This window comes from Sinohyriopsis cumingii, chromosome 3 (assembly GCF_028554795.1).
Source record: "Sinohyriopsis cumingii isolate HCF-2022 chromosome 3, ASM2855479v2, whole genome shotgun sequence".
Lineage (NCBI taxonomy): Eukaryota > Metazoa > Mollusca > Bivalvia > Unionida > Unionidae > Sinohyriopsis > Sinohyriopsis cumingii.
In genome coordinates this window covers 93,830,539-93,856,468 of record NC_142963.1, presented here as the reverse complement: position 1 = coordinate 93,856,468, position 25,930 = coordinate 93,830,539, and the positions used below count along the sequence as shown (strand labels likewise).

The 25,930-nt window shown below is 36.4% G+C and overlaps 1 protein-coding gene across 3 annotated transcripts in view; it reads left to right on the top strand.

Moving 5' to 3' along the window:
• Positions 1-25,587, top strand: part of LOC149803308 (stearoyl-CoA desaturase 5-like) — an 80,413-nt gene extending 54,826 nt beyond the window's left edge. For all 3 annotated transcript variants that reach the window (XM_089953008.1, XM_089953006.1, XM_089953007.1), the window contains exons 2-5: positions 2,404-2,628; positions 2,877-3,007; positions 23,043-23,248; positions 24,775-25,587. In XM_089953008.1, the coding sequence (XP_089809134.1) occupies positions 2,406-2,628; positions 2,877-3,007; positions 23,043-23,248; positions 24,775-25,204 (990 nt within the window). In that variant the 5' untranslated portion in view covers positions 2,404-2,405 and the 3' untranslated portion in view covers positions 25,205-25,587. The remainder of the gene's footprint in view (positions 1-2,403; positions 2,629-2,876; positions 3,008-23,042; positions 23,249-24,774) is intronic.
• Positions 25,588-25,930: the final 343 nt, after the last annotated feature.

The window sequence follows — 25,930 nt, the reverse complement described above, 5'->3', positions numbered from 1 at the left end:
CAGTATTTAATTGATGTAGAATTAAGGTTAGCAGATCAATATTTAATTGATGTAGAATTAAAGTTAGCAGATCAATATTTAATTGATGTAGAATTCAGGTTAGCAGATCAGTATTTAATTGATGTAGCATTAAGGTTAGCAGTTCAGTATTTAATTGAGGTAGAATTCAGGTTAGCAGATCAGTATTGATGTAGAATTCAGGTTAGCATATCAGTATTTAATTGATGCAGAATTAAGGCTAGCAGTTCAGTATTTAATTGATGTAGAATTAAGGTTAGCAGATCAGTATTTAATTGATGTAGAATTCAGGTTAGCAGATCAATATTTAATTGATGTAGAATTCAGGTTAGCAGATCAATATTTAGTTGATGTAGAATTAAGGTTAGCAGATCAATATTTAGTTGATGTAGAATTAAGGTTAGCAGATCAATATTTAATTGATGTAGAATTCAGGTTAGCAGATCAGTATTTAATTGATGTAGCATTAAGGTTAGCAGTTCAGTATTTAATTGATGTAGAATTCAGGTTAGCAGATCAGTATTTAATTGATGTAGAATTCAGGTTAGCATATCAGTATTTAATTGATGCAGAATTAAGGCTAGCAGTTCAGTATTTAATTGATGTAGAATTAAGGTTAGCAGATCAGTATTTAATTGATGTTGAATTCAGGTTAGCAGATCAATATTTAATTGATGTAGAATTCAGGTTAGCAGATCAGTATTTAATTGATGTAGAATTAAAGTTAGCAGATCAATATTTAATTGATGTAGAATTCAGGTTAGTAGATCGATATTTAATTGATGTAGAATTCAGGTTAGCAGATCAATATTTAATTGATGTAGAATTCAGGTTAGCAGATCAGTATTTAATTGATGTAGCATTAAGGTTAGCAGATCAGTATTTAATTGATGTAGCATTAAGGTTAGCAGTTCAGTATTTAATTGTAGAATTAAGGCTAGCAGATCAGTATTTAATTGATGTAGAATTAAGGTTAGCAGATCAATATTTAATTGATGTACAATTAAGGTTAGCAGATCAGTATTTAATTGATGTACAATTAAGGTTACAGATCAGTATTCAGACAATGAAAAATTCAGGTTAGATAATATTTTCTCAAACGTGTGGATATAAATTCAATAGTTACTTGAATGTGACGTTTCTTTGCAATGACATTTTGTGTTAGAAATGTGTATCCAAATATTTTTGCTGGTTGTTCAAACACATTTCTACTTGGCTTTAATAAAATGCATCTTTTTCTTTAGCAAGTCACTCATCTTTTTAGTTTTATTTCTATTTTGAAGTTGATATGTAAGAAGAATGATATTGTAGCCAAGTTCCTAATGTTGCCGGAAACATTAGGAAATACTTGAGCTGTTGGGATCTGCTTTGTGGTGCAACTCCTCCATGTTCTACCAAACGTTTGCACGTTGGCAAAATGTACAAGTCTTTTTTTCCATGTGCAAGTACAGTGTATCAACTTTTCATCATCAAACATAATGAAGTCTGGCCCCAACATTATATTTTATAACATTGGGACTAGATTCATAAATGATATATTAATATTGTTTTCCTTCTTTATTTTCATGTCTGCTAATTGCAGCATTTGTGAAGAGTTGTAAAAATATGTATTTTGAAAAGCTAAAATTTTTGGAAACAAGAGTACATAATCAAGTTAGTCACTTTGTACTTCAGTGATTGTAAATCTCTCATGCTTTCTGCAGACTTCTGATAAAATATTTGCACCTACCCAATTTATCAAAATGGAATAGATTTAATTAGAAGAAATACTGTTATATTATTGATCCTGTTCTATAGCATTGGTGGAAGAGGGGCAAGACACCAGGCATTGGCCTATTTTGCATTATTTCACTGGCTTCTGTGATGCCCAAACTTGACTCTTGTCTGAAATCTTCCTGCTGTGAGCAAAAAGCAGAAGTAAGGGACTGACAACTTAATTTTTGGAAAAGGAAAAAGGGGGTATTTTTAATATTTTGGTCTCACAAATGACTTGTATAATGTGCTCATATGGAAAGAAAAATAGTAAACCTATTGTATTAGTTGAAAAAAATATTGAGATTAAAGAAAATCGCAGTAAACCCCACCCCCATCAGCTTCAATACTCGCTCTTAAAAAAAATCTTCAGTGGTGCAGTGCCCTAATTAAAGAGGCACTTGAAACTCTGAAACTGTATGGCGGGGACCAGAAAGAACTCTTGCATGTATGAAATCCAGAGTCCTTTGGGTCTGCTTTCAAGACCATAATTTGCCATGTTTTCTTGTTGCCTAGCAGTGATAATTTTTTTGTCCTTAGATTGTTGGATCAGGATGGTATGGAAGCAACCAATGTTGTGAATTTATTGTTTTATGCAGTAGCTTTATGTAAATGATTGGTTTTTATTTGCAGAAATGGCACCCAAATCTCCTGAGACTGAAATTGTACAGGGATCAGATGACCAGCTAGGACTTGACTCCATCATACCGGAAGCATCGGCGTCATTCACTGAGCAGAAGCCAAGACCACCATTGCGCATTGTGTGGAAGAATGTCTTCCTGTTTGCTGCGTTACACATAGGTGCTCTCTACTCCATCACGCTGATCCCAAAGGCCCACCCGTTGACTTGGCTGTGGAGTGCGTATAGCATTTATTTAATAGGCAGTACTTTAAATTACATTTTTTTCTTCTAGATTCAAAATTTAATGATTGCTTAATTGATTGATGAATGGATGGAATATCTTCAGCGGGTTGGTCGGGTGATTAATTTTTATTAATGGTTTAGATGGTTAATGCTTCATAGCTTAATAGATTGTTAGGTCAATGATTTGTTGCTTGATTTATTAGCGAGTTTGTTTTTTTAAACAAAACTATTCTGTTGACAGCCATCTTGATGTACTTATGTTCTGGTGTGGGCATCACGGCAGGTGCACACAGACTGTGGGCACATCGATCCTACAAGGCCAAACTCCCACTTCGCATTCTGCTGGCTTACATGCAGACATCTGCAGTGCAGGTAAGATGTTTAATGTGATTTTAATGTACTTTTTTACCCATCACAATACAAGATATTTCAAGCTTTCAATTGTGCCTCTTAATTTATTGCTGCTATTACTACTGCAACAATCAAAATTTATTGCTGCTATTACTATTACAACAATCAATTTACTGTACCGGTGTCCTTCAGTAGTAAGAAAAATGAAATATTCATTTGAGCGGATACTCTGTATGCATACATGCCAACCATTATGCTTTTGGCATAATCATTACACATTTTTTCACTAAATTATGCCTTACGCATAAGACGTATATGGATTACATGATTTCGTTATATTCACCTTCCCAAAAAACCCCAAGAAATTCTCATTTTTATTAACATCCCATTAATCCCACAGACCATATTCTAGAAAAGATGGCTTCTATGTAACTTCGATATATGAGCACGCTTGTCTGTAGACATGCATGCACTTTCCTAACAGTATTATGTTCTATTTATAGCAGCTATCCTATTTACGAGGAACATACTTGTTCTGCTTTCAAACTTTTGACCTCTGATTCAGTTTATAGCAGCTGTATGTCTTAGTGAGGAGAAAATACTGGTTTTCTAATTTTTTATCTTTACTCAGATTCTTTGTTCTAATTCATATTTGGTACAGAACCAGTGTATAGGTATTTGGCGCTAACAAGTAATTTATTTTAGTCAATGTGTGTGTTAGAGCAAAAATATTTTCTCAGATAATTTCAGATGGATTAGAAAAAAGCAAAACATAAATGAAACAAAAAATAGCAGAATCCTCTAAAAAAGATGAAGACATGAATGACCTAATACAGCATTTCATCTGAGGGCAGCATCATGCCCATTGCAGGCTGTGTGGAAAGAATTTTAACATTACACGCTAAAAGTCTTAAGATGCATTCTAGTCGATGTATGTGTTAGAGCACAAACATTTTTTTCCAATAATTTCACAGATGAATACGTGAATGGCATAATACAATGTTCCATTCTAGGGCAGCACCATGCCCATTGCAGGCTGTGCAGAAATGATTTTAATATTGGTCATTGTGGTAAATTTGATGTGGAGAAACACTTGAAAACAAAGAAACACATTTGATTACCGTATTTTCTGGCGTATAAGTCGATACTTTTTGACTTGAAAGTTCGGTCTTCGTCTTATACTCCGAATCGACTTATATATGGATTGTGTCATTGAAATTGCATCGACTTATATATGGATTACAGTATCCGGTATGCTATTGACATTGCTCTATAATCGGCATAATCGAAAACAGGTTACATAGAAGTACAAATTCATGTTAAATTACTATGTCAATAAATTGTCATAAACTAATATGACTGCGTTTATATTTGTAAGTTTTGTCATTATTTATTTTGCATTCTGTGTGTTTTTTCTTATTTCTCAAACATAAAATAAAAGAAAACAATTTACCGTACCGGTAAAAACTTCACCGGGCCGCATAGCACACTTACGATCTATACTCTGTAGTGTACTGTACTAATTCAAAGCATATTGTTTGTTCCTAAAAAAAAAGATATGAAATAACTGGTCGATTAATATTTGATTTTCCAGTATAATGTTGGACACACATGAGCAATTACCGGCATAGCTTTTGTGATTGATCCAATTGATCCTCCAAAGGGATGTAATCCATATTTACTCGAGCGTTCTGTGATTATTTATAAACTAATGTAGATCATGCATTCTACTGAATCCCCCAAATCATATGTTTCTAATTGTATTTGACAAAGTTTCTCAAATAAATTAGGTTTAAACTACACTAAAATCAGATATATAGATGGACTACCAGTACTCATAGATCATCAGTGATCCATGATTTTTAGTTTCGCAATTCAGTTTAAAGCAAATTGTAATGTCAACACTTCACCTATATTCATTCTTAACCAGCTGACGATTCGGTGTCTCTCTTTGATTATACCGGTTGTTGATAAATTGGTCTTTGGTTTCCAACAACAATCAAAGCCAGTTGCCGCAATTGTTTAGACCTTGATATTGGCTTTAGCTACCGATACTAGTTACCATATTGCCGGTACCCCATTGTTCTTTATCATTAATCCGCATCAATTACGCTACCCGTTTTTAATATCAATGGGATTAAGTACAACAGGAAATGATGCCCACTCCCTTCTCTAGATGTAAATAATGAATTTAGCCATGGGCATTGTTTTCATTGCTATAGTACGGGCACATTTTAATGAGTTCGGTATATTTTGATCAATCTTTTCAGTCATAATCATTCATATAAATATCCCCATACAAATCATATAACTTACCTCACAATGCCTCCCGTCAAATCACGCAAGTCTTACACAGCGGCTTTTAAGCTGGAACTTGTAAAGTTCTCATCTGTTGAATCTTGCACTCAAGACTGGTTTCAACTGGAAGGAATAATCATAGCATGCACAGCCACGTGGCTCTTGTTGCAATGGATGTCATAATTAAAACAAATATAGTTTAAACTAAACTAAAATCAGATATATTGTGAGAGATGAAAAAAATTGTCCGTGTACAAGATTGTTCTTTTATTCAGGGCGGTTTTTATTTGTAGCTTTTGCAAAGAGAAAAAAGACGGTATATTGAGTTACCTGACGATTGTGATAATCCTCATGTATTACGAGCCTACTATATTCCATTATCAATAAACACCTCTAAATCAACAATTCATTCTTGTTTTAATTACGATGTACATTGTCACAACAACCACATGGCTATGCAGTGTTATTTACACGGTAATTAAACATGCTTAGCGCTTTGGCTATAATATATATATACGAATCGATTTAATGGAGTCCGTGACTTTCAAACTTACGATAGAAAATGACAAGTTTGTATAAGTTACATTTGTAACTACAGGTAATAAAATGAACTACAACATGGATGTGCTTTCAATTATAATAAAACAAGCATGGACTGTTTATTCAGCTGTGTCAATTGATAACAAAATATAGCAGTTCAGAAGTAAAATCACAAGCATGCTAGCATCGGTAATGCAATTTCACGATTGCCGATAATATGGAATATCATACAACGATGCCATCAATATTCATGCAACTGGAAGTTACTAGTATAAAATACAAAGCCAAGTTATTGACCTGGCCTCGTCTTATACTCCGAATCGACTTATTTATGGACGAAGGATGGAAAATTTACAAAATTGGTCAATTCGACTTACACTCCGCATCGACTTGTAGGCCGGAAAATACGGTAGCTTGTCTTACTAACTCCAGTACTAAGGTAACACATAATTTACAGCAGAACTCAAGTGCGGACATGTTATAAATGCAGAGTTATATACAGAGTTCTTTACAGAACACAGACTACCCCTAGTGGTAGCAGACCACGTTGGTCCTTGGTTCAGATAGATGTTTCCTGATTCCAAAATTGCTAAAAAAAAATGTTCGTGCAAGAACAAAATTATCTAATATTGTGCAGTGTTTAGCAGAAGATACTTCATGTAAAATTGCAGAAGCCATGAAAATTGTGCCATTTAGTATTGCCACAGACAGGAGAAGTGATTATGATGTCAAAAATTGTACCCAGTCTGTGTAAGATACTTTGACAATGAAAAAGGCAAAGTCATGAGTGTTCTTCTTTCATTACCAGAATTAACAGTAGATTCCACTGGAGAAAACATTTTTGAGTTGCTTGATAATGCTTTGAAGAAACATGACATAAGTTGGCAGAACTGTATGGGGTTTGCAGCTGATAATGCATCAGTGATGACTGGAATTCATAAAGGAGTTGCATCCTATATTTTGAAAATGTCTCCATCAGTGTACATAACAGGTTGTCCCTGTCATTTTTGCACCTTGCTGCTAGAAAGGCTGCTGATAAATTAGAAGTTGATATTGGAATCAAGCGCTAAAGTTGTTACAAGATAGTTATCCCTGGGCAAACGTATTGGCCGTTTCCTTGAGCTTTGGACAGCACTAGAAGCTTTTTTTCGAACTGAAAGTGAATCTGCACAGAGAAATTGGTGGGGGGAGTGAAGAAGAGTAGCACAAAAGCAATGTCTGTTATTATAAGTCAGAAGAGAACAAGAGATGAAAGTGTAGATAGAAATACTAAGAATAAAGAGGATGTCTTGTCAGAAAGATATATAAATCCATGGAATCTTTACTTGAGAAGCCTATATCTATCCAGCTTGAGGGCCTCCAGGCTCAGACCAGGATTGTGAAAGATAAATCTTGTGACGGAAAACTTCAACCCATTGTTTGTAAAGTAAATCAGCCAACTGGATCTGATTATTCAGAAGATAAATTGAGTACAAAGCATACTGAAGCTTCTCATTCTTCTAGGGGCCCCGAGTGGCCGAGTGGTTTAAAGCGCTTACCGTTCCAGATCACTGCCATCTCACCTCTGCCTGTGTGGGTTCGAGTCCAAGGCTCGGCTAGCGTGGGTACTTGGGAAAGCCTGCCAGTAGCTTCTCATGGGTCGGTGGTTCTTCCCTGGGTTTTCCAGGGTTCTTCCTCCACCAGTTATACTGGCCGCCATGTATAACCTATCTTGTGCTGAAAAATGACGTTAAACCCGAGAACAACAACATTCTTCCAAGGGCAAAACTAGCAAAGTGGATACTAAGATGTCACAGAGAGAAACTGAATCTGTTCACTGTTTGGAAGAATCAAAGTGTGAGATGGTTTTAAAAAAACTTAATAATCCATTTACAAAGCTGTATTGCTTGTTTATGAAGAGCGCCATTCCATTGTTTGATGCAGCAAATATTGTCTTACAGAAAGAAGAACAGTGCATTCAAATTATGCACAAGATTCTGTTAAACCAGTTGTCAGATATAAATTTCCTCTTTGTCCGGTTATGAAAGGAATATTGGTTCTTTAACCATTCTAATGCTGACTATGAGAGATTGTTCAGTAATGTTAACAAAAATAAAACTGAATTCAGATCCAGGCTCAGTAACCCATTACTTATTGGTCTGCTGGTGTGCAAAACATTTATGGTCTTGGCTAGTACAAAGTGTTTTGAAATGCAACATGATAATCTATTACTTTCTAAATTTAAGTGCTACATACGAAAACTTAAAGCAGTAAAGGATGTTAAAAGTCCAGAGAGGCAAATAAATCAGTTTTCATTGAATTTTTAGCATGTTATATGTGGATTACTCTATTTCTACTTGGATTACTCTTTTTGTCCACTTGGATTACACTTTTCCTTTGGCATGTATGGGTATGAAGCACTTTTTCCAACAGAAAAATCCGACTCCATACTCTGTACACTCTTACTGAGCGAGCTTTGAGTCAGCATTTTGTTGTTTCTTGTTTATCTTCATTTCGTGTACTTGTCAGCCTTTTAAATCGTTGATTTTTTTACAGTGTAAACTTTTAAATAAATTTGTGATGGTCAAGCTGGCCTGAGAGGCTTTTAAAGTGCCATGAAATTTTCCATTAGGAGAACCCAAATGCAAACAGCTTGGATAAGTTCTGTTTGACGGAAGCCCACATCAGAGTCTGTAAGAATCATTCAGTAATTAATTTCTAATGAAAATCGTGAACCTTTATAGACCAAGATATTGACAGCAGTTATATCTGTACGGTTGGAGATGAATGGGCTTCTGCATGAAAAATGGCAAAGCCTTGGTAATATGTTAATCTAGCCCTGCAAACCAAAACGAGGCCACTGAACATCTCGATTTGTGATTTTAACAGGATGATGTGATTTGCTGATCATTAGTACTACTGCAAGTTCCAAAGATATCTGTATTTCTATTTGGGGAAGAAATTACAGGCTTTTGAATCTACAGTCGAGTAAATCAAGAATCGTGCTGTTTACAAATTCACCCGCTTACCTCCTCATCCAGTCTTGAATCGGTAACACAGGTCCCGATCAGCAGCAAGTTGCGAACTTCATCTTCCTCATACCTTGTTTTCATATTGGCATTTATTTTCTGCCGAGTTTTTAAAATGGGTTTATTACTGTCAATGACAGCGAGACTGCTTCTCACTTTTGTTGACCTGTTGAAGTCTATTTTGAAGTCCCGCAGAATGTCAAGTATCCAATGTACAGCCTTGCTACATTCTGATGTACACCAATCACCACTAGTTGGTAGTTTTCACAACTTTGATGCATTGTCAGAGGTCATGCCATTAACTCCTGGAAGTCTCCACTCTGCTGATGTGTCCATTAAGGTTGTGTCAGTATTTTTGATAGTATGGGAGTGATCCTGCTGCTCAGGCTCAGAGCTGGACCTGGAATCACCAAGATCTTTTGTCTGTAGGTTTTTGAACTTCATCTAGCATTCCTCAATAATGAATGGTTACTTTTGTAAATAATTCCGGTTTTAGAGTAAAGTCCAAAAGTCCGCTATGATATCAACAATGACTTCATCTTTAAGGTCTATTCAGTTTGTACATAAGCTTTGTATAAAATTGAGGAAGCAGGGTATTGTTAAACTTTCTGATGTTTCCAATGTAAACTTCAATGTCACAACTCATATTGGGTGTAGGTCTTCATTAAATACCTAGACACAACTGCTTTATTAAGTTGAGGGCAGTCTTCAAATTAATTGGAAGTGTGATTGACCTCTATTAGAAATCGTGCTAAAGTTGGCTGATTTTGGCTCATAGTTCCAGTTTTCGTTGCATCAGCAGCATGCTTCTTGGAGAGATGACCGATCAGTGAATTGTCATGAATACTGATATTAAAATTTAGAATGATTCGAAAATAATAATTTTCTTTTGTCAGAAAAATTGTACTGTTCTTCCTTGGCTGTGATAAACTGAAAAATGCCATTATAAACCTGGGACATGTGCTGTTTGATACTACGCATGGAGGCACCCATGACATAAAACCGCATGAAAAAGCTAATAAACATCAGCTTGCTGCTTCATCATCAACAACTCAGCCTGAACTTAGTGTATATAAATATAAGAGGGAACATTGATGTAATTCGATCGAAGTTCAGTTTACTAAATTTCTTTTTGAAATGAACCTTTGTTTTTCAATTACTAGTGGGTGCCCCGAGTGGCTGAGTGATCTAAAGCACTCACCATTCTGGATCACTGCCATCTCACCTCTGTCTGCATATGTTCGAGTCCAAGGCTCGGCTAGCGTGGGTACGTGGGAAAGCCTGCCAGTAGCTTCTCATGGGTTGGTGGTTCTTTCCTGGGTTTTCCAGGGTTCTTCCTCCACCAGTTATACTGGCCGCCATGTATAACCTATCTTGTGCTGAAAAATGACGTTAAACCCGAGAACAACAACATTCTTCCAAGGGCAAAACTAGCAAAGTGGATACTAAGATGTCACAGAGAGAAACTGAATCTGTTCACTGTTTGGAAGAATCAAAGTGTGAGATGGTTTTAAAAAAACTTAATAATCCATTTACAAAGCTGTATTGCTTGTTTATGAAGAGCGCCATTCCATTGTTTGATGCAGCAAATATTGTCTTACAGAAAGAAGAACAGTGCATTCAATTATGCACAAGATTCTGTTAAACCAGTTGTCAGATATAAATTTCCTCTTTGTCCGGTTATGAAAGGAATATTGGTTCTTTAACCATTCTAATGCTGACTATGAGAGATTGTTCAGTAATGTTAACAAAAATAAAACTGAATTCAGATCCAGGCTCAGTAACCCATTACTTATTGGTCTGCTGGTGTGCAAAACATTTATGGTCTTGGCTAGTACAAAGTGTTTTGAAATGCAACATGATAATCTATTACTTTCTAAATTTAAGTGCTACATACGAAAACTTAAAGCAGTAAAGGATGTTAAAAGTCCAGAGAGGCAAATAAATCAGTTTTCATTGAATTTTTAGCATGTTATATGTGGATTACTCTATTTCTACTTGGATTACTCTTTTTGTCCACTTGGATTACACTTTTCCTTTGGCATGTATGGGTATGAAGCACTTTTTCCAACAGAAAAATCCGACTCCATACTCTGTACACTCTTACTGAGCGAGCTTTGAGTCAGCATTTTGTTGTTTCTTGTTTATCTTCATTTCGTGTACTTGTCAGCCTTTTAAATCGTTGATTTTTTTACAGTGTAAACTTTTAAATAAATTTGTGATGGTCAAGCTGGCCTGAGAGGCTTTTAAAGTGCCATGAAATTTTCCATTAGGAGAACCCAAATGCAAACAGCTTGGATAAGTTCTGTTTGACGGAAGCCCACATCAGAGTCTGTAAGAATCATTCAGTAATTAATTTCTAATGAAAATCGTGAACCTTTATAGACCAAGATATTGACAGCAGTTATATCTGTACAGTTGGAGATGAATGGGCTTCTGCATGAAAAATGGCAAAGCCTTGGTAATATGTTAATCTAGCCCTGCAAACCAAAACGAGGCCACTGAACATCTCGATTTGTGATTTTAACAGGATGATGTGATTTGCTGATCATTAGTACTACTGCAAGTTCCAAAGATATCTGTATTTCTATTTGGGGAAGAAATTACAGGCTTTTGAATCTACAGTCGAGTAAATCAAGAATCGTGCTGTTTACAAATTCACCCGCTTACCTCCTCATCCAGTCTTGAATCGGTAACACAGGTCCCGATCAGCAGCAAGTTGCGAACTTCATCTTCCTCATACCTTGTTTTCATATTGGCATTTATTTTCTGCCGAGTTTTTAAAATGGGTTTATTACTGTCAATGACAGCGAGACTGCTTCTCACTTTTGTTGACCTGTTGAAGTCTATTTTGAAGTCCCGCAGAATGTCAAGTATCCAATGTACAGCCTTGCTACATTCTGATGTACACCAATCACCACTAGTTGGTAGTTTTCACAACTTTGATGCATTGTCAGAGGTCATGCCATTAACTCCTGGAAGTTTCCACTCTGCTGATGTGTCCATTAAGGTTGTGTCAGTATTTTTGATAGTATGGGAGTGATCCTGCTGCTCAGGCTCAGAGCTGGACCTGGAATCACCAAGATCTTTTGTCTGTAGGTTTTTGAACTTCATCTAGCATTCCTCAATAATGAATGGTTACTTTTGTAAATAATCCCGGTTTTAGAGTAAAGTCCAAAAGTCCGCTATGATATCAACAATGACTTCATCTTTAAGGTCTATTCAGTTTGTACATAAGCTTTGTATAAAACTGAGGAAGCAGGGTATTGTTAAACTTTCTGATGTTTCCAATGTAAACTTCAATGTCACAACTCATATTGGGTGTAGGTCTTCATTAAATACCTAGACACAACTGCTTTATTAAGTTGAGGGCAGTCTTCAAATTAATTGGAAGTGTGATTGACCTCTATTAGAAATCGTGCTAAAGTTGGCTGATTTTGGCTCATAGTTCCAGTTTTCGTTGCATCAGCAGCATGCTTCTTGGAGAGATGACCGATCAGTGAATTGTCATGAATACTGATATTAAAATTTAGAATGATTCGAAAATAATAATTTTCTTTTGCCAGAAAAATTGTACTGTTCTTCCTTGGCTGTGATAAACTGAAAAATGCCATTATAAACCTGGGACATGTGCTGTTTGATACTACGCATGGAGGCACCCATGACATAAAACCGCATGAAAAAGCTAATAAACATCAGCTTGCTGCTTCATCATCAACAACTCAGCCTGAACTTAGTGTATATAAATATAAGAGGGAACATTGATGTAATTCGATCGAAGTTCAGTTTACTAAATTTCTTTTTGAAATGAACCTTTGTTTTTCAATTACTAGTGGGTGCCCCGAGTGGCTGAGTGATCTAAAGCACTCACCATTCTGGATCACTGCCATCTCACCTCTGTCTGCATATGTTCGAGTCCAAGGCTCGGCTAGCGTGGGTACGTGGGAAAGCCTGCCAGTAGCTTCTCATGGGTTGGTGGTTCTTTCCTGGGTTTTCCAGGGTTCTTCCTCCACCAGTTATACTGGCCGCCATGTATAACCTATCTTGTGCTGAAAAATGACGTTAAACCCGAGAACAACAACATTCTTCCAAGGGCAAAACTAGCAAAGTGGATACTAAGATGTCACAGAGAGAAACTGAATCTGTTCACTGTTTGGAAGAATCAAAGTGTGAGATGGTTTTAAAAAAAACTTAATAATCCATTTACAAAGCTGTATTGCTTGTTTATGAAGAGCGCCATTCCATTGTTTGATGCAGCAAATATTGTCTTACAGAAAGAAGAACAGTGCATTCAAATTATGCACAAGATTCTGTTAAACCAGTTGTCAGATATAAATTTCCTCTTTGTCCGGTTATGAAAGGAATATTGGTTCTTTAACCATTCTAATGCTGACTATGAGAGATTGTTCAGTAATGTTAACAAAAATAAAACTGAATTCAGATCCAGGCTCAGTAACCCATTACTTATTGGTCTGCTGGTGTGCAAAACATTTATGGTCTTGGCTAGTACAAAGTGTTTTGAAATGCAACATGATAATCTATTACTTTCTAAATTTAAGTGCTACATACGAAAACTTAAAGCAGTAAAGGATGTTAAAAGTCCAGAGAGGCAAATAAATCAGTTTTCATTGAATTTTTAGCATGTTATATGTGGATTACTCTATTTCTACTTGGATTACTCTTTTTGTCCACTTGGATTACACTTTTCCTTTGGCATGTATGGGTATGAAGCACTTTTTCCAACAGAAAAATCCGACTCCATACTCTGTACACTCTTACTGAGCGAGCTTTGAGTCAGCATTTTGTTGTTTCTTGTTTATCTTCATTTCGTGTACTTGTCAGCCTTTTAAATCGTTGATTTTTTTACAGTGTAAACTTTTAAATAAATTTGTGATGGTCAAGCTGGCCTGAGAGGCTTTTAAAGTGCCATGAAATTTTCCATTAGGAGAACCCAAATGCAAACAGCTTGGATAAGTTCTGTTTGACGGAAGCCCACATCAGAGTCTGTAAGAATCATTCAGTAATTAATTTCTAATGAAAATCGTGAACCTTTATAGACCAAGATATTGACAGCAGTTATATCTGTACGGTTGGAGATGAATGGGCTTCTGCATGAAAAATGGCAAAGCCTTGGTAATATGTTAATCTAGCCCTGCAAACCAAAACGAGGCCACTGAACATCTCGATTTGTGATTTTAACAGGATGATGTGATTTGCTGATCATTAGTACTACTGCAAGTTCCAAAGATATCTGTATTTCTATTTGGGGAAGAAATTACAGGCTTTTGAATCTACAGTCGAGTAAATCAAGAATCGTGCTGTTTACAAATTCACCCGCTTACCTCCTCATCCAGTCTTGAATCGGTAACACAGGTCCCGATCAGCAGCAAGTTGCGAACTTCATCTTCCTCATACCTTGTTTTCATATTGGCATTTATTTTCTGCCGAGTTTTTAAAATGGGTTTATTACTGTCAATGACAGCGAGACTGCTTCTCACTTTTGTTGACCTGTTGAAGTCTATTTTGAAGTCCCGCAGAATGTCAAGTATCCAATGTACAGCCTTGCTACATTCTGATGTACACCAATCACCACTAGTTGGTAGTTTTCACAACTTTGATGCATTGTCAGAGGTCATGCCATTAACTCCTGGAAGTCTCCACTCTGCTGATGTGTCCATTAAGGTTGTGTCAGTATTTTTGATAGTATGGGAGTGATCCTGCTGCTCAGGCTCAGAGCTGGACCTGGAATCACCAAGATATTTTGTCTGTAGGTTTTTGAACTTCATCTAGCATTCCTCAATAATGAATGGTTACTTTTGTAAATAATCCCGGTTTTAGAGTAAAGTCCAAAAGTCCGCTATGATATCAACAATGACTTCATCTTTAAGGTCTATTCAGTTTGTACATAAGCTTTGTATAAAATTGAGGAAGCAGGGTATTGTTAAACTTTCTGATGTTTCCAATGTAAACTTCAATGTCACAACTCATATTGGGTGTAGGTCTTCATTAAATACCTAGACACAACTGCTTTATTAAGTTGAGGGCAGTCTTCAAATTAATTGGAAGTGTGATTGACCTCTATTAGAAATCGTGCTAAAGTTGGCTGATTTTGGCTCATAGTTCCAGTTTTCGTTGCATCAGCAGCATGCTTCTTGGAGAGATGACCGATCAGTGAATTGTCATGAATACTGATATTAAAATTTAGAATGATTCGAAAATAATAATTTTCTTTTGCCAGAAAAATTGTACTGTTCTTCCTTGGCTGTGATAAACTGAAAAATGCCATTATAAACCTGGGACATGTGCTGTTTGATACTACGCATGGAGGCACCCATGACATAAAACCGCATGAAAAAGCTAATAAACATCAGCTTGCTGCTTCATCATCAACAACTCAGCCTGAACTTAGTGTATATAAATATAAGAGGGAACATTGATGTAATTCGATCGAAGTTCAGTTTACTAAATTTCTTTTTGAAATGAACCTTTGTTTTTCAATTACTAGTGGGTGCCCCGAGTGGCTGAGTGATCTAAAGCACTCACCATTCTGGATCACTGCCATCTCACCTCTGTCTGCATATGTTCGAGTCCAAGGCTCGGCTAGCGTGGGTACGTGGGAAAGCCTGCCAGTAGCTTCTCATGGGTTGGTGGTTCTTTCCTGGGTTTTCCAGGGTTCTTCCTCCACCAGTTATACTGGCCGCCATGTATAACCTATCTTGTGCTGAAAAATGACGTTAAACCCGAGAACAACAACATTCTTCCAAGGGCAAAACTAGCAAAGTGGATACTAAGATGTCACAGAGAGAAACTGAATCTGTTCACTGTTTGGAAGAATCAAAGTGTGAGATGGTTTTAAAAAAAACTTAATAATCCATTTACAAAGCTGTATTGCTTGTTTATGAAGAGCGCCATTCCATTGTTTGATGCAGCAAATATTGTCTTACAGAAAGAAGAACAGTGCATTCAAATTATGCACAAGATTCTGTTAAACCAGTTGTCAGATATAAATTTCCTCTTTGTCCGGTTATGAAAGGAATATTGGTTCTTTAACCATTCTAATGCTGACTATGAGAGATTGTTCAGTAATGTTAACAAAAATAAAACTGAATTCAGATCCAGGCTCAGTAACCCATTACTTATTGGTCTGCTGGTGTGCAAAACATTTATGGTCTTGGCTAGTACAAAGTGTTTTGAAATGCAACATGATAATCTATTACTTTCTAAATTTAAGTGCTACATACGAAAACTTAAAGCAGTAAAGGATGTTAAAAGTCCAGAGAGGCAAATAAATCAGTTTTCATTGAATTTTTAGCATGTTATATGTGGATTACTCTATTTCTACTTGGATTACTCTTTTTGTCCACTTGGATTACACTTTTCCTTTGGCATGTATGGGTATGAAGCACTTTTTCCAACAGAAAAATCCGACTCCATACTCTGTACACTCTTACTGAGCGAGCTTTGAGTCAGCATTTTGTTGTTTCTTGTTTATCTTCATTTCGTGTACTTGTCAGCCTTTTAAATTGTTGATTTTTTTACAGTGTAAACTTTTAAATAAATTTGTGATGGTCAAGCTGGCCTGAGAGGCTTTTAAAGTGCCATGAAATTTTCCATTAGGAGAACCCAAATGCAAACAGCTTGGATAAGTTCTGTTTGACGGAAGCCCACATCAGAGTCTGTAAGAATCATTCAGTAATTAATTTCTAATGAAAATCGTGAACCTTTATAGACCAAGATATTGACAGCAGTTATATCTGTACGGTTGGAGATGAATGGGCTTCTGCATGAAAAATGGCAAAGCCTTGGTAATATGTTAATCTAGCCCTGCAAACCAAAACGAGGCCACTGAACATCTCGATTTGTGATTTTAACAGGATGATGTGATTTGCTGATCATTAGTACTACTGCAAGTTCCAAAGATATCTGTATTTCTATTTGGGGAAGAAATTACAGGCTTTTGAATCTACAGTCGAGTAAATCAAGAATCGTGCTGTTTACAAATTCACCCGCTTACCTCCTCATCCAGTCTTGAATCGGTAACACAGGTCCCGATCAGCAGCAAGTTGCGAACTTCATCTTCCTCATACCTTGTTTTCATATTGGCATTTATTTTCTGCCGAGTTTTTAAAATGGGTTTATTACTGTCAATGACAGCGAGACTGCTTCTCACTTTTGTTGACCTGTTGAAGTCTATTTTGAAGTCCCACAGAATGTCAAGTATCCAATGTACAGCCTTGCTACATTCTGATGTACACCAATCACCACTAGTTGGTAGTTTTCACAACTTTGATGCATTGTCAGAGGTCATGCCATTAACTCCTGGAAGTCTCCACTCTGCTGATGTGTCCATTAAGGTTGTGTCAGTATTTTTGATAGTATGGGAGTGATCCTGCTGCTCAGGCTCAGAGCTGGACCTGGAATCACCAAGATCTTTTGTCTGTAGGTTTTTGAACTTCATCTAGCATTCCTCAATAATGAATGGTTACTTTTGTAAATAATCCCGGTTTTAGAGTAAAGTCCAAAAGTCCGCTATGATATCAACAATGACTTCATCTTTAAGGTCTATTCAGTTTGTACATAAGCTTTGTATAAAACTGAGGAAGCAGGGTATTGTTAAACTTTCTGATGTTTCCAATGTAAACTTCAATGTCACAACTCATATTGGGTGTAGGTCTTCATTAAATACCTAGACACAACTGCTTTATTAAGTTGAGGGCAGTCTTCAAATTAATTGGAAGTGTGATTGACCTCTATTAGAAATCGTGCTAAAGTTGGCTGATTTTGGCTCATAGTTCCAGTTTTCGTTGCATCAGCAGCATGCTTCTTGGAGAGATGACCGATCAGTGAATTGTCATGAATACTGATATTAAAATTTAGAATGATTCGAAAATAATAATTTTCTTTTGCCAGAAAAATTGTACTGTTCTTCCTTGGCTGTGATAAACTGAAAAATGCCATTATAAACCTGGGACATGTGCTGTTTGATACTACGCATGGAGGCACCCATGACATAAAACCGCATGAAAAAGCTAATAAACATCAGCTTGCTGCTTCATCATCAACAACTCAGCCTGAACTTAGTGTATATAAATATAAGAGGGAACATTGATGTAATTCGATCGAAGTTCAGTTTACTAAATTTCTTTTTGAAATGAACCTTTGTTTTTCAATTACTAGTGGGTGCCCCGAGTGGCTGAGTGATCTAAAGCACTCACCATTCTGGATCACTGCCATCTCACCTCTGTCTGCATATGTTCGAGTCCAAGGCTCGGCTAGCGTGGGTACGTGGGAAAGCCTGCCAGTAGCTTCTCATGGGTTGGTGGTTCTTTCCTGGGTTTTCCAGGGTTCTTCCTCCACCAGTTATACTGGCCGCCATATATGGCCTATCTTGTGCTGAAAAATGGCGTTATAAACCCTAGAACAACAACAACAATTACTAGTGATGCTGGTGATTTATTTCACACATTTTCCAGACAAAATTGCAAAGGATTACTCATGTGCTAGAATGATAAGAGTTCAGAAAGAAAATCACATGGAATTCAGATCATCAGTGAAACAATATAAGCAAGGTGTGAAAAGGCTCCTATAAACAGCCCGTGTCTGAGTGTGTATTGCACTCGTGCACTTTCTATACGGGCACCTGAATGGAACATGGTGCTCATTCAGAAGGTGCAAGAGTGCAACACATGCAACTTTGACATTAAATAATAAATAAGGTACTATCCTGTTTTACTGGTGATTGTAGACCTTTTAATAGTAATATATGCATTCAGGTTTTTAAAAAATCAGTATTTTTGTCATAAGCAGTCAGTCTTTTTGTACTCTGGTTGGCAGCTATCACAACAGTTTTATAAATATGATTACTTTACTTAATATTCATATGTTAGGTAAGATGCTTCATTTGTTTTTGATCAGTTATTTGGGTTTAATCATGTCCAGAAACATGGGTTAAAAGTCATGTTAGCTGCTTTCAGCACAATTTAAGTAAATTAGGATCAGTTTTTTTTTTTTTTTAGAGAAGCAGCCCTAAATAACATTCTAGATTTTTAAATAGCCGATTGGATTCATTCGCATATTGTGCTTTTGAGATCAGATTATGCCTTTAGTGTTGAGCTTTTAAGAGTGAAATGTGACAATTTATGTTGTGGTTGTTTCGATGCTAGTAAGTATATTAAGTGGGGTTTTCGCTGTAGCATTTGTATGTTCATAGTGAGGTAGATATGAAGATGCAGTGTCCTCTTGTTTGGTGACTATAGATTTTATGTCATTTAGAATGGGTGCGGAGGTCCTGAGTGAGGTTTTTGATAAAAATGGGTTGTCCTTAGGAAGCACAATATCTGTACCCAGAGTTTTGTTGTGGTGACCATGGTGATGGAAAGCCAGCAATTTTGACCTGTTTAAGACCTCTTTGTTGAGAAGCTTTTCCCACAGGTTACTTCGAAAACTAGTGGTCACATGTACAGCAATGGTAATGGTCTACTAGGGTTTCCATCAGGAATAGACAGGAGGATCTGTTTGTAAGCATTCGATTTATTTGAAGAATTTTTGAAAGACTGCTAATAGCACATATAAGTTAGCATCATTGATATATTTACCTTTACAATGTCATGTTTAGAAGTGTTATTCTGGCATATCTTTGACTGTTTGCAATCATCCATTTGATAATGTTCAGACAGTGCTCTCAGGGGTAAAGTTGTTTGGTTCTGCCACAAAATGACTGAAGGGTTCTGCTAGGATAACCCACTTAAGGAGTTAAATCATGAATATTGTGTTGTTGCTGATAGAAACTTTCTAAGTAAGTTTCTTAGCTGTAATAATAGTGTAAGTTTATGTATGTGTGCAGGAATGTAACCTGAGATGATCTGAAAATGTATAGTGCTTTACTGTGGTGAACAGCTTGTACTTAAAAAGTTTCTTTATAGTGTTGGGTGACTTGTGGTAGAGAGTATGAGATGTTGCAGGCTTGCCAATAGTAGGAAGTTGCTATTATAGTATGTAATGATTGCTGCGGAAAGCTGTTGGGCTGCCATGAAAAATGATTTCCCACAAACTGCAGTATCTTTGTCATGCATTTTATACCAGTTGGTGGTTTGCTGGTCGTATGGGCAATATTCAAGGTATAGCAGTCATAGCAGCAGGAAAAAGCTGTCATTCTTCTTCAGACTTGTCGATCAACTAGTAATTGATACAAGTTACTCTGACGTGGCTATCATCTTTTTTCTGAACTCACTTGGGAAGATGTTTTAATGGACTTGTAACTTGCATTTAATATTCGAAAGTAGATCACAGCCTTGATAACCTAATGAAAGCAATGTTGTGATTGATTCAACCTGTATGTAGTTTTTGTTCATTGTTCATATGTATTTTATTTTGGGTACTGAGTGATTTTGCTTTATCTTTAGTTTGATGAAGAGTGGCAAATCTAAAGGATCCAATCTATCGATTCTTTGTCAGATCTGTAACCATGTTAAGGAATCTGGTTGGTGGCTGATTCTAGGGAAGTAATCGGTTTTGATGTACATGTAGTTGTCTATTTCTGCTCGTTTGAGAGTTGACGTGAGACACTACAATACTAAAGTTTGATATGAATTTTTTGTGTTGTAAATGTCATTGATGTATCTGACACTGCTGATGCCTGTATATTGCACAGAGTAGTTTTAGCTAGCAAAAGGTTAATGCAAAATCTGAGACATTCCGAAATTTCACATGTCAAAATTCATGAAGGGGAAATTTCTCCATTTCAGATGGAGTTGTGAAAATGTTAACAAGTAGCTGTTGAAACACTAAAGCTCTTTACACCACACCAGGGTGGGGATATTTACACTTACTTGGATTTTGTTAGGCTAATTTTCTGTATCTTTATTGGATTTGTTATTAATGAACAATTGGTTTAAACTGAAATGGAGGACTGATTTATGTAAACATCAGAAACTTGTATTTTATAAGGAAATTAAACATTCTTTTAGAATATAAAAGTTATCTCGATTGTATTAAAGACAAAGCTATAAGATGTGATTTGGACTAAATTGCTTGCATATGCACAGAACAGGTAGATATAATGGAATAGAAAGAGATGTTAGGTGGTGGTAAATATGCAAGGTGAAAAATGTGGTAGATGTAGTAATAAATTTGATTTTATTATGGTGTGACTTAAGTGATGCAAGTTTGGATGGGGGAAGGGGGCGAATTTTCTATGCAGCATGATTCTTGCCCCCATCTCTCAGTTACTAATCTGAATACAATGCTCTTTTTATGTTTCAAAAAATTATTTTAATTTCAGCTACTTTGATGTAGCTCATTGGGAGGTTCTCAGAGAAATAATTAAAGGATTCATCAAGTACACAAAGAATTTCCATTGGTTTCATTTATATAGTTTAAAGTAGGGCTGTACCAAATAGCTGATTATCAATATTTGGCTGAATACGAATAATTGGACCAACTATTTGGCCGAATACGAATAGTGTGTAAAATAGGTCTACCGACAACATTCTAAATTTAAAATGTAAGCAAAAGTTTCAGTTCAGTAAATTTAATACATAAACTAAAAGTAAACAGTTAACTGCATGTAATTTTTGCATCCTTCTGCCAGTCTTCTGGTATGCTCGTAGGTGGTGCAGAAAGGTAGCACTTTGCAGTGTGACACAAGGTGGGAAATCTTGACATGTTTTTTTTCCACCAATCTAATGGGTCAATGTCTTTTGGAATACACGGTTCTGCCAGGTAGCTTATTTCATGGGTCATTTGTTTCAGATGGCTGAAGCATGAAAGCTCGAGGTAGCACTCGAAGAATGTCGAAAATGTCCCACAATCTTTTGTGAGTGTTATCAAGTCGGCAACAGATGTCTGTGTCAGAATAGTGTCATGCAGAGCCAGCTGCAGTGTGTTGGCAAAACAACTGACGCTGGGAAGATCTGCATCACTTATCGCTTTCACCATGTTGGCGCCTCCATCACGTATGATCAAGTGGACACGTTTTTCTATATTCCAGCGATTCATCATGTCCAGCAGAGCATCAGCTAGTCAAGTTCCAGTGTGCTGTCCATCAAACTTTTGACAACGAAGGACAGCAGCTTGGCGTGCAAATTTGTCATCGATCCAATGTGCTGTCTGCGCTGTCCAAGTATCTGTATTTAGACACAAAAAATTTTGCTTCGCTGATGGCAGCCTGGACACGACCCCACACTGTATTGTACATCTTAGGTATGATTTTTTCACTGAAGAATTTGCGGCTTGGTAGCACGTATCTTGATTCAAGTACATCAATCACTTCTTTAAAGTCACTGTCATCAACAACTGAGTATGGCTGGGTGTCAACAGCAATCATTTTGCCAATGGCCCGGTGTACTTTTTACGCCTCTGGGCTGTCGATAGATCACTTTTTTTTCTTGTTAATGATGTTGCTTAGTATTTGCCGAGTCCTTACTGTCTGATGAATGCCAGATGTCGAACTTGCCGAGGCTGATGCTGCTGCTTTCTGGTTTATGACCTGTTTGTACTTGTCTGGGTGTATGTACGACTAATGGTTATTCAGTGGAGTTGTGAATGACTTCGCTGAACTACCGCAACGAGAAATGACTGCATTGCACAACAAGCACATTGCTTTTGTTTCATCATTGCAAATCTTGAAAAAAATCCAAAATTGGACTTTGCTTATCCATCACTAAACTAACCAACTGTAAGTTGACTTTAATGTAAAATTAGTAAGTTTAACTAACAATTGACCTACTTGAACGCTGAACGTTAAGTCACTGTACACAAAGAATGAGACTACTGACACTGTGATACCGTGGTCCAGGCAGTAGGCAACGCCTTGCTGCAACCACAGCATATATTATGTTAATGAGAGAGTTACTTCAGTCCACTTGCTTTAGCAGCTGCATATGCAGAAACAGATGTCACGTGATCACTATTCGTATTTGGTCTAACTGCTACTATTCAGCCAAATACCAAATAGCAATTCAGCCCCGAGGTGAATATGAAGCAAATGTTCAGTACTTCATTACAGCCCTAGTTTAAAGGTAGTTATGAAGAATAACTATGTAAACAGCAATTCTATAAATCCACTTTAAACTGTGCTTAGACTATTCCACATTTTTTTCTTAGCTTACACTAAATCCACATTTTGATTTAGCTTAGACTATTTTTTGAAATATATATACTTTACAATTACTGTTGTCTTTCCTTATTCCAATTTTTATTTTACTTTTTAGAATGACATCATTGAATGGGCCCGTGATCATCGTGTGCATCATAAATATTCAGAGACTGATGCTGATCCTCACAATGCCTGCCGTGGCTTTTTTTTTGCACACATTGGTTGGCTTCTGGTTAGAAAACACCCAGAAGTACGTATGAAAGGGAAGCAACTCGATATATCAGACCTGTTTGCTGATCCTGTCTGCAGAATACAACGAAAGTATGTCTTTTGTTGTATTACAAGTCTTGTTGAAACATAAAGTATGTCACTTTCAGAATGTCTGGTCAAACATATTCAAGCCCTGGCAACAAAAATTAGCTTATGACATAAAACTGAGATTTTAGCAAGAATGAATCTTGTGACTACATTTACACACTTGCAAACCCTTACAGTCTTGCCATAAGTCTTATGAAAATTACCCATAAAATATGGACTTGTGGCATACAAGCAAAAACTACAAAAAATGATCATTGCTGAAAAAATCCAGACAATTGGTCATGTTTGATTTGAATCATTGGTTTCATATTAGAATTACTGAAAGTAGTCGGGGAACCAGACTAACTTTACAGCAGCATCCCAGACACTTTAAACTGCACCGGTTTGTTCCTGCAGAGCATCTGCATGATAAAACTCGATTATATAACTTTTTTAAAAATGGCATCCAGAAAGTGATGCATGTTAAAAGACAAAAAGGAAAATAAGCTTGTAGAAAAGTGTTAATCAACACAGAATGAGTAATCAGATTCTTGTGAATAAAAACTGGAAGAGACACAATTATGTTTATTGGACATCACATGCCAGTTTGGGTATGTCTCATGGCAGGAGATGATTGCCATCATCATGTGAAATAGAAAAAGCATTTCCAAGAAGTATGTCAAGTTGAGAGCAACAAGCCATTTAGTTGCATAGTTTGGAACTAAAGATTGTGCAACTGTACTAGTGGTAAATAAAGTCGACGCTTACTTCACAAACTTTTCAGTTGAACATGTTTATCATTGCTGCATCAAACTTTTAATTACATTTTCCAGCTTTACAATGGCAGTTATTGATATTTTGTTGCACCTTACTGAAAACTTGTCAATCATACGGAAACAAAATAAACTGCCTTACTTAGACGGACTCATCAGGGTTGGCAGGTCTGCATTTATGTTTACAGAATGATGAATCAGTTAAGTTTGATTCTTCGTTGAGGGCCATTATTTCAAGCTAAGTTTTGTTTATTTACTGTAACCCACAGACATATTGTTTGATGGATCGATGGGCATTTAAAAAAAAAAAAGATGTGTATTATAAAGGATAGAGAGTGTGCAGGGTGCTTGTATTTTAATTAATGAGAGGATGCTGGCATTTTAATTACTGAAAGGTGTGCTGTTCATTGTTACTAGAAGAAGACTTTTATCCACTAGTTGCCACGTCAGTTGATTATATATGACATCAGTGTCTTCATCCTTGAACCACCCTTTAGGAAAAGGATAAAATTTTATATCAGTTCATGGACAAATAATGCTTTTGTGATTTTATAGCAAACTTTTAGGATATGCTTATCAATATCTAGATTGTGTATGGTTGAAATCTTTAGGATACGCTTATCAGTATCTAGATTCTATATGGTTGAAATCTTTAGGATAATCTTATCATTAGAGTGTATATGGTTGAAATCTTTTGGATACTCTTATCATATTGTTGAAAATGAACATATAATGTCTTATGATTTGACAGTGAAGTTAATAAATGTCTTATTTCAGGTACTACAGGATTTTGGCAGTTCTCATCTGTTTTGTCATACCGACTATTGTTCCTAACTACCTATGGGGTGAACAGCTTTGGACTGCATTCTATCTGGCTGCGATACTTAGATACTGTGCCACTCTCAATGCTACATGGTTAGTGAATAGCGCTGCACACATTTGGGGCATGCGCCCTTATGACAAGCGGATCAGCCCCAGGGAAAATATGGGTGTTTCATTTGGAGCTTGTGGGGAGGGTTTCCACAATTACCACCACGTGTTTCCACATGATTATTCCACAAGTGAATATGGATGGAAACTGAATATCACGACATTTTTCATTGATACAATGGCTGCAATTGGTCAGGCCTACGATTTGAAAAAGGTGTCACATGATGCTGTGAGAAGGCGAAGAGAACGAACTGGGGACTTAGTGAAAGAGGACTAATTAAATATGCTATGAATATTTCCTTTTTATTTGTTCGTTTTCTATTCATGTCAGTCATGATTCAGTAGTATTTTCTAATGTAATGCGGATATGAATCACATCACAAGAGACAGGTTAAAACTCTTAATTTGTTTTGGTGTAGTTTATTATGATGATCAAAAAACATGCATCTTGACAAATTTTTTCCCAGTTCTTTTTTTAATACATGGCTTGTGTCAAATAAAGTTTATATTGTATGTAAAACAAATGATTGTTGTTTCATTGGATCTTTAGGTCTGGGAGACACAGAAGATCTTTAAGTTGGTTGATGTATACATAGTTTGTTTTCACTGACTAATGTACAATATTGATATTAAAAGAAACATTATTAATCAGATTGAAAAGTTCCATTGTTCATTTCTTAATATAGAATATAGTCTTCTTCACTAAGGAAAAATTGCCATTGAATCTCCATGACTTAGAGCAAGAGTTTTGAAAGTAATTTAGCTTAAATGATCACAAGGCCAAGTGGGCTTATGGCTTGGTCCTTTGATCGTATTGCGTTCTTGATTGACCTTTGGGCGTTGTCTGTTAGTAATTGCTGTTTACAACTTTACAAAGACTGCTCATCAGAATTTGACCAAATTTTAAAGAAAGCATCCTGACTTTGAGCTCATTCAAGATTGTTTAAATTATATCAATCTGCCATCAAATAATGCCACAGGACCAGAAATTGAAAATATATTT